This window comes from Lissotriton vulgaris, chromosome 5 (assembly GCF_964263255.1).
Source record: "Lissotriton vulgaris chromosome 5, aLisVul1.2, whole genome shotgun sequence".
Taxonomy (NCBI): domain Eukaryota; kingdom Metazoa; phylum Chordata; class Amphibia; order Caudata; family Salamandridae; genus Lissotriton; species Lissotriton vulgaris.
In genome coordinates this window covers 1,241,290,078-1,241,302,228 of record NC_141693.1, presented here as the reverse complement: position 1 = coordinate 1,241,302,228, position 12,151 = coordinate 1,241,290,078, and the positions used below count along the sequence as shown (strand labels likewise).

Genomic DNA, 12,151 nt, shown 5'->3' with positions numbered 1-12,151 from the left:
TGGTGACTCAAGAACCGGTAACCCTTCGGCGGTTTGTGGTCACAGGTGACATCACAAACTGTTGATACATACATTTACTAACCAGATATAGGAGGGGAACACCTTTTCATAGCCCTGCGATCTAAAATTCAGAACGGATCACAAAAACTGTACACACAAATACCACAGTTTTACAACTAAGACAAGTGCTTAAGTACATTAGGAAAGGTCTTCTGCAGTTGCAAACTCTGTGATTTTAAAATTGAATGGTTTGAGCCCGAAAACGGCTCTGTAAATCGGGACCCGCTTTAGTTAATCTTCACTTTCTGCCAGAGCTCGGTGTTTTATCTGCGCTAAACTGTGTTGATGCCCCTTTGGGTTTTCACTAAATCAAAGTGAATAAATACTCCTGAAGATGTGTGTTTCTCTGTGGCAGGGGTCTTCAAACTGGGGAGCGGCCCCCCTTAAGTGGGGCTTAAGTGATCCCAGGGGGGGTGTTTGAGAAGAAGTAGAACAGCGCTTTGATTAAAGTGGAAATAATGAGCGGTAGTAAGCTTTTCTGTAGTGGGCCATCACTAACATCTTTTGTCAAAAGAGAAGGGACCAGAATAGTATGTTTGACAATCATGTATTTGATTATAATTTTTAAAATGGTATCAGAACTAAAACGTAATGTTTGAATAAGTCTAGACGTATTTAGACAGTTCCAATTTTGAGTAGGTGGCCTGATTATTATTTTTTCCACTGGGGGAAGGATGTGCCATTAAAAAGTTTGACACTGTGTTAGAGGGATAAGAAAACATGACCATACCAAGAGAGCATTAGGTGTGAGAGGTCACATGATTTTTTTAACATTATTATTTCATAAATTGCAGATAGGGGTGTGCGAGATTCCATTAATTTACTTTCACATAAATGTGGAAAATTTGAGGAACAGTATGCAATATCCCACATAGTCACTCAAAGTGTAACCCTGGCACTTAGCAATATATATTATTGAGAAATGCATTCTGGAGGCTATTTTTCATAAAAGGATGCATTCTTCTGTATAATAATCGCACAAAAAACACAATTTCTGTGAACGACAGACATTTGTGTTCTGGTCATTAATGTTGTTCTCGCGTTTCCACACTATAATGTTAAAAGAACGTGTTGTAATAATGCGACGATAATAACACAAACTTCCCAAAATTATATAAAATTGTGTTGGCGTAATTGCTATTTCGCCCGCACCTAGTTGCACCATGAGAGGAAACAGTTTTAACTGCAAGAAAACGCATAAGAGCGCAAAAACAGAGGAGAATAAACAGGTTGTGTAAAAATAAATCTATGGCTAAGAACATCTCTCTCCCTTTCCAGAAGAATAACAATGTTGACAGGATAACCTTTCCATTGCAGCCCACAGACACTAGCTTATTAATTAAAGACTACAATGTTACTGCACGTCCATCCACGAAAACATTAGACTTCATTATATAGTGCGCTGACCTTTGATCTCGTGCTGCGTTTCTTCCCGCCTTTTCTCCAGCTCCTTCCGGTCATAGTTTAACCTCTTCAGGCACATGATTCCATACTGTAAACTTGTCCTGTGAGGACACATTAATGAAACTGATTATTAGTGCATCAAAAATTCTTAAGCAAAATACTGATTATAGTTATACCTAATGCATCAAAGGTACAACACGAAGGGACTCAAATGCTTGGGGGTAAAGCATGTATATACGAATATTTACTTTTGGATACTGGACTTTTAGCCTGTTCACTTATTTGCTTTGGGAATGGTTTCCTTCTTGCTCTTTCCCAAATTCTATGCCCAAACGGTGCCTGGCTGGCTGGGGCCAGATACAGAGTGTGCCCCACAATACATAGAAACAGAAAGATGGAGATGCAACTGCACACTCTATAGTGACATACGGCCACATGCATCATTGCACCCGTTTGCGATTCCTAAATTGCGAAAATTAAGGAATCGCAGTTTAGAAATCGCAAAAGGCAATGCATGAACAAATCGCATTAATTTTTGCGATTCGTATTTTTCCTTAATTGCGATTCACAATTTGCGAATCGCAAATAATGAAAACCCTCCCCATTGATTCCTATGGGCCAAAAGGCTCATAGGAATGAATGGGAAGGCATTCACATTTTGCGAATTTCAAATTGTGATTCGTAAAATGTGAATGCAATTTCAAGGGTGCAGGGGGGGTCCAAAGAACCCCTCCCTACACCCCTGAAATGTAACTTTAAATGCAATTTACACACACACATGCCCCAAGGGCATGTTTGTGTGTAAATTTAAACTTTCAAAAATGCAATTTGTGCATATTTGAACGTTTTCGGTAAATTAGCATGAAGTTCAACTTCATGCTAAGTTACCACTTCCAAATTGCGAATTTGCAATTACAAAATGATCATGCATTGCATTTAAGAAATCTGAAATTGCGATTTCTTAAATGTGATCGCAATTTTAGAAATCGCAACATGGTTGCGATTCCTAAAATTGAGAAATGCATGATGCATTCCAAATTAGTCAATTGCATTCGCAAACGGCCGAAAATTGCGATTCGCACCGTTTGCGAATGCAATTGACTTTGATGCATGTGGGCAATAGAAACTTAAATAGATAGCAGGGCAAACAGAAAGACTGCTGGTGAGATAGTGGTGAACACCCGAAAGCTTGATGAATGTGCTATAATGAGCTAACTTCAAAGCTCTGCAGAGGTTCAGGGACTTTTGGGCTACATGCAAGAGGATTTCAGGACAGACCAGAGCACTGAGTTGGTGGCTGCGTGTGCACTGGAACACTTCATTGTGATGCTGGAGATGGTGTGGGTATGCAGTTTTTTACTTCAATGCAATGGATCTTCGTCTACTCCTTGATCGACTCTTTGGTATCGCCTGATAAGGGGCTGGTTTTCTCCTCAAATGGGTCCCAGCGAGTAGCATCCTTACTCCACTTAATAGCCTCTGAGATGGGGTGTTGTCCATGACTTTGCCTCTGCTGCTTGATGTCTATATGAAGCAGCTTGAAGCACTCCCTCACACAAAGAGGTTGTGTTCACATATATGTCTGCAGATGACATCCAACCAGTGTGTCTGCATTTATATTTGTATCCTTTGTATAGCAAGGATCTATCCTAAAGGCATCAACACATTGTTCAGAGGCAAAGGCAAGGATACAGTCAACTAGTGATTGGAGAGATAGCTGGGTTCAAGGAGCAGAAGTGTGGTGCTTCTGCATGGGGATGTATTGTTTGTTAAAGGGGTGCATCTTCAAACCTTTCCTAAATTTGAGCAGGCATGGAGTTGTTTTGATTGCTATAGGAATGTTGTTCCAGATCCAGAATTGTGAATTTACCATAAAATGCCGGTGGCACTCAAGGAGCGAGACAGTAGCGACGTAAATCCTGTCTTTTAGATGCATGCATGCATATCTGGTGGTTGTGCATCGAGATTTAATGTCACTGAGACCAACAAAAGAAGGGATTGTTACTCCTATTTTTAATGTAAAATCTCTGAAATGAGAGTAAAAGCAACGGAATTTATAAAGATGGATGCATATCACCCAAGAGATAAACACATAACTCCCAATGTTTCACACCATGTCTGAAGTGGTAGATCCAACTTAACTGTTTCACCCAAAATATTTATCCAACAATGCCCTGCTAAGCTACCCTACCTAATTATTCTCATATTGTGCAATGCCCAGCTAACACTGCATCCTCTAAAGTCTAACACCTCTAATATTACCCTGACATGCTGCGTGTCAAATGCTGGTTCCATATGTGATAGAGTCTTCTACATAGTAAACTACCTTGAGCCATACTCCTCCTCTTCACTTTAATGTTGTCTATGAAACTTGAGTTAATCACCAAGTGACCACAGCCACCATACACACTGTCCCTGTCATCTGGTGCCCTGCGTGTTGAGCACAGTTTAAGGTTGCCAGCACGAGTATTCAATCAACCAGAAGCTTGCTAAACACCTTCTCTAATGGCTGCAATCTGCCATGCTCCTTTGAGGACATTTCTCAAAGGAGCAGTGCCCTTTAAGAAATGCCCCTTTACAGCTCCATGTAATAGTGCTTTACAATCGCAAGGCACTGTTGTGCAATTGATACCTTCAAAGAGGGTATACAGTTTATCTTGGAAGCACCCACCATTCATCCCACTTTTATACCCTGGCAATTTCAACTTTGATTTAATTAAAGATTGTAAAGGAAACTGGGTATTAGTTGTGCCGGGTGAAAGACCTATGCATGTAATAGGTCCAGAATTGCCCACTCACTGGGAACCAAGCATCCCATTGTAGCGCTTTACTCTTTTAGGGTAGTGAAACAGAGCAGTCCAAGGCATACTTGGGGGAGGTGGTTTGGGTTAGTAATCACCATCCACTAGCACATAACAACAACCCTCAATAAATGATTGTATAGAAAATTATTTTTCTTTAGAAAAGGAAAAGTACATTTATGACACACACTACGTCATACTATGCAGTAATTTACAAATACACATACAGTTGATGTGCATACCTTTGATTATACAACTTTTCATCTTAAAGGATCATGACCCCAAGAAACAAGAAGGGCTATTGGCATTAAAGTTTACCACATTTACAGACCAAGTACCACATGATATAATGCATCACTCTATCACTGACTTCAGTAACCATATCCTATCTGCAGTCATTACAATTAATATTACATTGCAGCATCTGCATTCACTGAAATTAATAAAGCATTGCAACATTTTCTGAAAAAGTGTTACTGTCAGCAATCACGGAATGTTAGACCTGACATCCTTAGAGTGGTTTTACCCAAACCTTTTTGCCTTTGCTACTTCTGGTTAGGTGAAATTTGTGTTCGTTGGTCTTCCTGCACGCGTTACAACTACTAATCAGGGCAATAGTGCTTGTGGTCTTAAACATGGTAAAACTGGCTTACACCTCAGTTGCCCTATTTAATTTACTTGTATGTCCCTGATAAGGGATTACTATGCGTACCTATCCCTGGCCTGTAAACTAAAGGCTATTAGTGGGCCTGCAGTTTACAAAGAAACAAGAGAACAGTGTAAGTTGAGAGGGACCAAGGGTTTACAACATATTTTTAAAAGACAATGGTCCCTACCAAGAACAAATATATATAGCAGTGTGTGGGAGGGCAGGTTTGGTAAACAGGCGAGGAGGCTTAATATATTTTCCAAAACTACTTTTTCTATTATCAGGGAGGGGTTTGTCAAGTTGTTCAGAGTGTATTTCCTCCTGCTCTTCTCCAGATTCGCTCTTGTTTGAGCTGGATGGGAATTTCGAGGTAGATGTTCCCGGCTCCTCATCGGTCTTGATGGTGTCTCCCCAGAGGCTCATAGGAGAGGAGAGAAAAGGGAGCCATCAGTTACTCTGGTCAGTCAGGTATTTAGGTTCTACCAGTCACCACACCTGGAAGTGCTTAGGGGTCCGGTGCAAGGGAGTGCTTGACATAACATGTGATATCGAGCCTTAATAGTCCATAGTCAGAAACGTGCTGAGAAAGGGAAAAGAAGGTGCAAATAGCACTCAGTGCCCGTACATAGAAAGTGACACTTCTTCAGGGAATGGAAATGACGTGCCACACACGAGAACTTCAGAGGCGGAGTCTGCAAATTCGCTACCTGTGCCCTTCCCGTGTACACCTCCCTCCTCCCGCTCACCCTTCCCCTTGTCCCCCGAGACGCTAGTGTGGTTCTGTAATTCTCAAACCTGACTGCATTTTAGTTTTGCCCTCACGTAGGCCAGTGAAGTAGGCCCAAAACAAGTGGCTTTGCCTTCTGAGTTTGTGCATGTATTAATTTGGGTTTCTCTGGCTCTGAATGAACTGCAGAGAGAGTAACCCTTTTCACCTGAAACTGACCTTTTGCAAAACCAGTTTCACTAGCTGATCGTTGTCTGAGTTTTTCAATCATTGTTCAGGACCTTGTTAACCTTTAGTTTCCTTGCGCATATTTTATCCTAAACAATATCTAAATGGTTTCTTTCCTTAAAACTTTCTTTTCTGAAACATGGGTTTTTGCCATGTGTCGTGACTGGCATCTGGTGTTACTTTTTATGTAGGCCTCAGAAGTTAGTCTGTGAGCAAAGCAGTCTAACCTATTGTGAATCATATATATATACATTAACCAAGGATTTCTTCGTGCGCTGGAGTTAATTTCAGAAGCTGGCCTTTAACCTGGAATTGACCCTGCCAAGACAATTTCCCTGCAAGATCGTTATTTACTTTTTCCAATCACTATTCAAGACATTTGTTAACTTTTAAAGTTTCTTTACGTCTCTGTTATCCTGCACATTATCTGAAACTACTTTTCTTGACTATTTCTTCATTTCATGGGTTACGCTTCCAATTAAGGGTTTGTTCGGGCCTTCCAGGTTATTATGTAGATATGCTGAAATATTAACTTGTGGGTTGGGACACTGTAAAATGAGCTTTACTGTATGATGCTGTGTGATGTCATGTATTTTCTATTGGTTGAATTTTGGTGCAGGGGCGTGCATTTTAAATGTACCTTTTTGTGTATAAATAGGGATGTCTCGCCTTAGTAAAATTGAGCAGTTTCTTGAGTTGTACACCGTGTTGTATTCCTGGGATTTCTGCTACTAGCTGCAGCTAATAAATTTGATCTCTGACGCCACCTAGAAGTATTCCATGCAAGGGAACCTAGAGGACTTTGGGCGTGTCCCTGACGCTGGGCATTTGAAAACCCGGTTCTTCAGTTGGGGCGACTTCAGTGGTACCGGTCCAAGCCCGAAGATTGCAAGGAGCCACATGAGGAAATTCTGGAGGAGAGCCCCCACTTCATCGACCCCTGCATGTCGACCTGGACCAAAGGACTTTACTGCGAGGCTTCCTGCTTTCCAACGGCTGCGAAGGACTGCTGCCCTGACTGTCGCCTTGTCTTGGACCCTCCGATTGATGTTTGTAAAGCGAGACGATAGACGGTCTTCTGGTGGCGTGACAGATATTTGGTTAAGTATAAGTGGGTCGCTCCCACGACTTTGTCTGGTTCCTTGGTTTTGATTTGGTTGCTGCAGTACCCAAAGCCGAAGGGCTTGTATATTTACGAGTGTATCATTTTTTGATTCCCTTTGAAGTTTGAACCAGACTAGTGAGCAAATGCCTGGTCTTGGTAAATTTGGTAATTGGTTTGTTTGTGGTAGTAACAGGGATTCCCGATTGGAGGATTCATGTCCGATACCTCCGGTTGGAACTCCGACTTATGAACTTTACTCAAAACACGGAGGGGGCCCTATTACTTATAATGAAGTATGGGTCCGCTACACTAAAAAAGATGGTGTTTTGCAATGGCTCCCACATGGTAGTTTTGAAACAGAGATTTTAGACAATCTAGAAGTTAAGCTATTTAAGAAGAAAGCCCGGACGGCAATGTTTGACTCTTTCCGCCTTTGGCGCAAGAAAGCCAAACAGAGAGAAATTAAGCAAGCAAAGAGAAATAGGAAAGATAAAAATATGTCAGTACTACAAGCTGCTAGACAGTTTAAGGAAGATGGAGAAGAGCGTGCGAGTGAAGTCTTAGATAGACAGCGTTGCATGGCCATAGATAAATGTTATCCGGCCTTGCCGTCTTCTCCTCTGAAAGTGATGGAAGACCCTGAAAAAGATCCTTTAATCTCTCATTTACTGAGATTGCCTCCTCCCTATGTGCAGGGTGCTACTGCGCCTCTATTACCCCCGGTTGTTCCACCCTTTGTTGTTCAACCTCCTGCTGTTGTTCAGCCACCCGGTGCTCCACAGATGGTTTTGCCTTCTCCTGCACAACCCATTCTAGGGTCGCCAGCCTTGCTACCAGCTTTGCCTCAAACTCCTTTGCCTTCTGCTTCTGCATCTTCGACTTCTACTGTTCTTGTCCCTACACCTTCCTTGCCTCAGAATACTTATTCTCCTGTTCTTATGTCTACTTCTTCTCCTTCTGTTCGAAAACGAATGACAGAAACTGTTTCTAATTTGTTGTCACCATTGTTTGGGTCACTGAATATGACCCCTGTTTCGGAACGTAAACAGAGTCGTAGTCAGCTTCCTAGTTCTTAAGAACGGACAGTGTTGGATTTGTTGGCTCGTAGGTGGATTTTAAATGCTCCGAGGTATAATTTGCCAGCAGTTATGGATGTTTTCTTTCAGTAGGAACCGCCTAAGCAAAGGTATGTTTTTGATGTAATGTGTACTTTTCTGCGTCAGGAATGGGAAGATAATGAGTTGGGTCCGATTCCGCAGGATGTGCTGGATGTTCAGTCAGATTTTGCCAAAGGGATGATAGTGGAATCTGATGTTACAGATGCCGTAGAGACGATACTTGCTTTCAGATCTAGGCTTTCGCCTCAGACATTGTATGAACCTGATTCCTCTGTTAGGAGGAAAGTGAAACAGTACCCTATGAGAGAAGTTCCTCCAATATGGAAAGAAGCAGTTCAGGCTAATGTAAATCAGGGTATTCAGGCCGCTCCGGCTCATTTTCAGCGAGTATGGGTACATGTCCCTTGGAAGAGAGCAGAGGTCTTGGCTCTTAAGCAGACCTTACCTGACCCTCGTAAGAATCCTGCTGGTTATTACAAGGAGTTGTCCTAGACAGTTAAAGCGTGTATTATGAATTTAGCTGACATCGATATGTTGATGGGTAATGTAGTCCCTCAACCCTTGTGGGCGAAGATTCTGAATTAGGTGATACCTGGGTGAATATTGTTGCTGCAGATGGTAGACAGGAGGGATGTGCTAAACCTGAACCTCTAGTTTCAGAATTACCAGGTGGAATTATCAATCTGATGAAAACGATGATGCCCGCTTTACGAGTGAATTGGGATAAGTTAGCAGCATGTAAGCAGAAGAAAGATGAGAGTGTATCTGATTTCTTCACTAGGTTTGAAGAAACGTTTATTGATCATAGTGGTCAGGATATGAGTACGGAGGGTGGTCAAAGGTTGTTTGTGGATAAATTTGTCTTTAATTTGCTTGCCAAACTTTCTAATAAGTTAAAGGACTCTGAGAGTTCATGGGCAGTCTCTTCGTCGGCCCAGATATTGGCTACTGCACAATATCACGAGAATAGAGATAAAGATGAGAAGGATAAAGTGGAGAAGAAAACGAAAGAGTTAAAGACGAAAGTTCTTTTGCAGCAAGCTTATCCGCCTCGTCAGAATCAGCCTCAGTTTCAGCAACCTCCACAATTTCAGAGATTGTTACAGAAGCCCGAGCCTTATGTTCAGCGATTCTTTCCTGGCCCTAATCAGTGTGCTTATTGCAGAGAGGAAGGTCATTACAAGAATAATTGCCCGGCTTTGTTACAGCGTGCGAATGGTGTATGAGGTCAGAGAGGTCATGGTAGTTTTCAGCAAGCTGCTAGGGGTAGGGGACGTGGTGTGATCCCTCAGAATGAGCGTTCCTCTTCCCTACAGAATTGTGCGAATTATTTTGACAGACAGAATGTTCCGAGTGGTCAGTCTGCTCAGTATTATGTTGAGGATTACTATGTCGAAGGTGAGAGTTCTGGTTATAATGATAACTAGGACAGCCAAGGACAAAGTGAGGGAGTAGTGTCAGTTCAAGTAGACCAAAGTGGACCTTATGTTGAAGTGAATACATCAGGTGTGGTAGAACCTTTTCTTTTGGATACTGGTGCGATGAAGAGTTCTATTATGCACTCTAAACTTCCTGGAGCACCTTTGTCTGGCTTGACCAATGTTTCAGTAGGATTTTCAGGCGCCCCAGTTCGTAATCCGGCTTCTAGTCCTTTGTCTCTTTCGATTGGCCCTTGTGAATTGGAAGCTCCACTTATTTTAACGACTGGTTGTGGTGAGGATCTGTTGGGTTTGGACTTGCTGAAAAGATTGTATGCGACATTACATTGTTCTCCTTCAGGAGTACAACTTACCCTCGGTAAGAAAGTGATTTCTCCAATGTATTTGTCTAAGGATTGTTTGCCACTGGAATTGCATTTGCTTCCTGATACACTTTGGGCTACAGGTCCAAATGATGTTGGTCTTTTGCAGATTCCACCTTATGTTGTCACGCTTAAGTCGAATGCTAGGCTACCTCGTATTCCACAATACATGATCTTGAGCGATGGCGAGAGAGCTCTTTTAGCGATTGTTTATGATCTGGTTGAGAAGGGTGTAGTTGAGGAAACGAGAGGTAATGTTTGTAACAGTCCTGTTTTGCCTATCCTTAAACGTACTGATGCTTCTCAGCCACCTGTGTACCGGTTTGCGATCGACCTTCGAGAGGTAAATAAGATAGTCGTGCCACAGTTTCCTGTGGTACCTGATATCACTGCTTTGTTGACTTTGATTCCTGCTTCGGCAACTTGGTTTTCTGTTATCGATTTGAAGAATGCTTTCTTCAGTTTTCCTATTGCTGAGGAGAGCAGGGATATTTTTGGCTTCTCATTAGGAGGCCGAAGCTTCCGGTTTAAGAGAGCTCCCCAAGGTTATTGTGAAAGTCCCTCCATCTATAGTCAGGCGTTGAAAACTCAGCTTGACGGTTTTGTGTTACCTGTTGGTGCTACTCTTATTCAGTACGTTGATGATTTGTTGATTACTGCTGATGATGGAAAGATTTGTAAAGAGGCTACTCTTTCTTTGTTGCGGTATTTGTCTGACCTTCATCATAAAGTGTCACCTTCAAAGTTGCAATATTGTCGCCAAGAAGTGACCTACTTAGGTCATCTCTTGTCGAAGGAGGGAAGGAGATTGACCCCAGAACGAATTCAAGCAATTACGCAAATGAGTGTACCATCCACACAGAGAGAAGTGCGTGCCTTTTTAGGTATTACATCGTATTGTAGACAGTGGATCCCCATTTTTTCACTGTTGGCGAAACCTCTGTTAGCATTGACTCTGAAAGATACTCCGCATCCTCTTCCTTGGTCTGACGAATGTCTGAAAAGTTTTTCTAAACTATGCGATGCATTGTGTTCGGCTCCTGTGTTGGGTACTCCAGACTATAGTAAGCCTTTCACGTTGTACGTGCACGAGAGAGAAGGTTGTGCGTTGTCAGTGTTGACACAACCATTTTAGGACAAGCAGCGTCCATGTGCGTATTTCTCCTCTACGTTAGACCCAGTTGCTAAGGCGTTGCCGAGTTGTCTGAGAGCTACAGCTGCAGCGGCTGTTTCTATCCGACAGTCTGCTGGTTTGGTATTGGACAACACATTGATCGTGATGGTCCCACATGCAGTGGATACCTTATTAAACAGGACTAAGACACAGCACCTTACTAGTGCACGTCTGTCAGGTTACGAGTTGACATTGTTGGCTAGTCATGTTCACATTAAAAGATGTAATGTGCTGAATCCAGCTACGTTGTTACCGATCTCTACAGAGACGGATCCTCAAGAACAGCATGATTGTTTTCTTCGTACAGAGGAAGAAACGAAAGATAGAGTTGACTTCAGGGATACTCCCCATGCGAATATTGATGGTACGCTGTGGGTAGATGGTTTGTGTTTTAAGCTTCTGAATGGTGAAACGACTGCAGCGTATGCTATTACAACTTTACCTACAGTTGTTGAGACAGCACGCATACCACAGAATTCTGCGCAAGCAGCAGAATTGATTGCACTGACTAGAGCGTGCGTGTTGTCAGAAGGAAAGTGAGTGAATGTTTACACCGACAGCCAGTATGCGTTTGGAGTTGCCCATAGTTTCGGGCGTTTGTGGAGAGAGCGTGGGTTTCTTCGCACGGAACTAAAATTCAGTATGGGCAGTTGGTGAATGAACTTTTGGAATCTCTCACTCTCCCAAAGCAGATTGCAATTATGAAGTGTAGTGCGCATAAGAAAGTTGTTTACGACATTGGTCGAGGGAATGCGTTTGCGGATGAAGTTGCGAAGGAAACGGCGAAAGATATGATGAGCCGTATGTATGTTGCAGGCCCAGCTAATTGGGTTATGGCTGGTGGAATGTGTGAAGACACAATAGAAAGTGTGAAAATGATTCAGGCTGAAGCGACTGAGAAAGAAGTGAGTGTTTGGAGAGAGACTACGGGTATGTTGGATTCGACAGGTTGTTGGGTTGAGTTGTCAAAACACCAGCGATGGCTGTTGCCAGATGCGTATGTGCTCCCAGTGGTTACAATGGCTCATGGAATGGCTCAAATAAGTTCGAAGGGAATATGCAAGTTGTTAGCTCCAGTTTGGCA

At 42.5% G+C, this 12,151-nt stretch overlaps 1 protein-coding gene across 1 annotated transcript in view; it reads right to left on the bottom strand.

Annotated features, from left to right (window-relative positions):
• PPFIA4 (PPFI scaffold protein A4) overlaps positions 1-12,151 on the bottom strand; it is a 2,319,747-nt gene that overhangs the window by 608,892 nt on the left and 1,698,704 nt on the right. Inside the window, exon 23 of the mRNA XM_086923084.1 lies at positions 1,468-1,565. Coding sequence (XP_086779210.1) covers positions 1,468-1,565 — 98 coding nt within the window. The remainder of the gene's footprint in view (positions 1-1,467; positions 1,566-12,151) is intronic.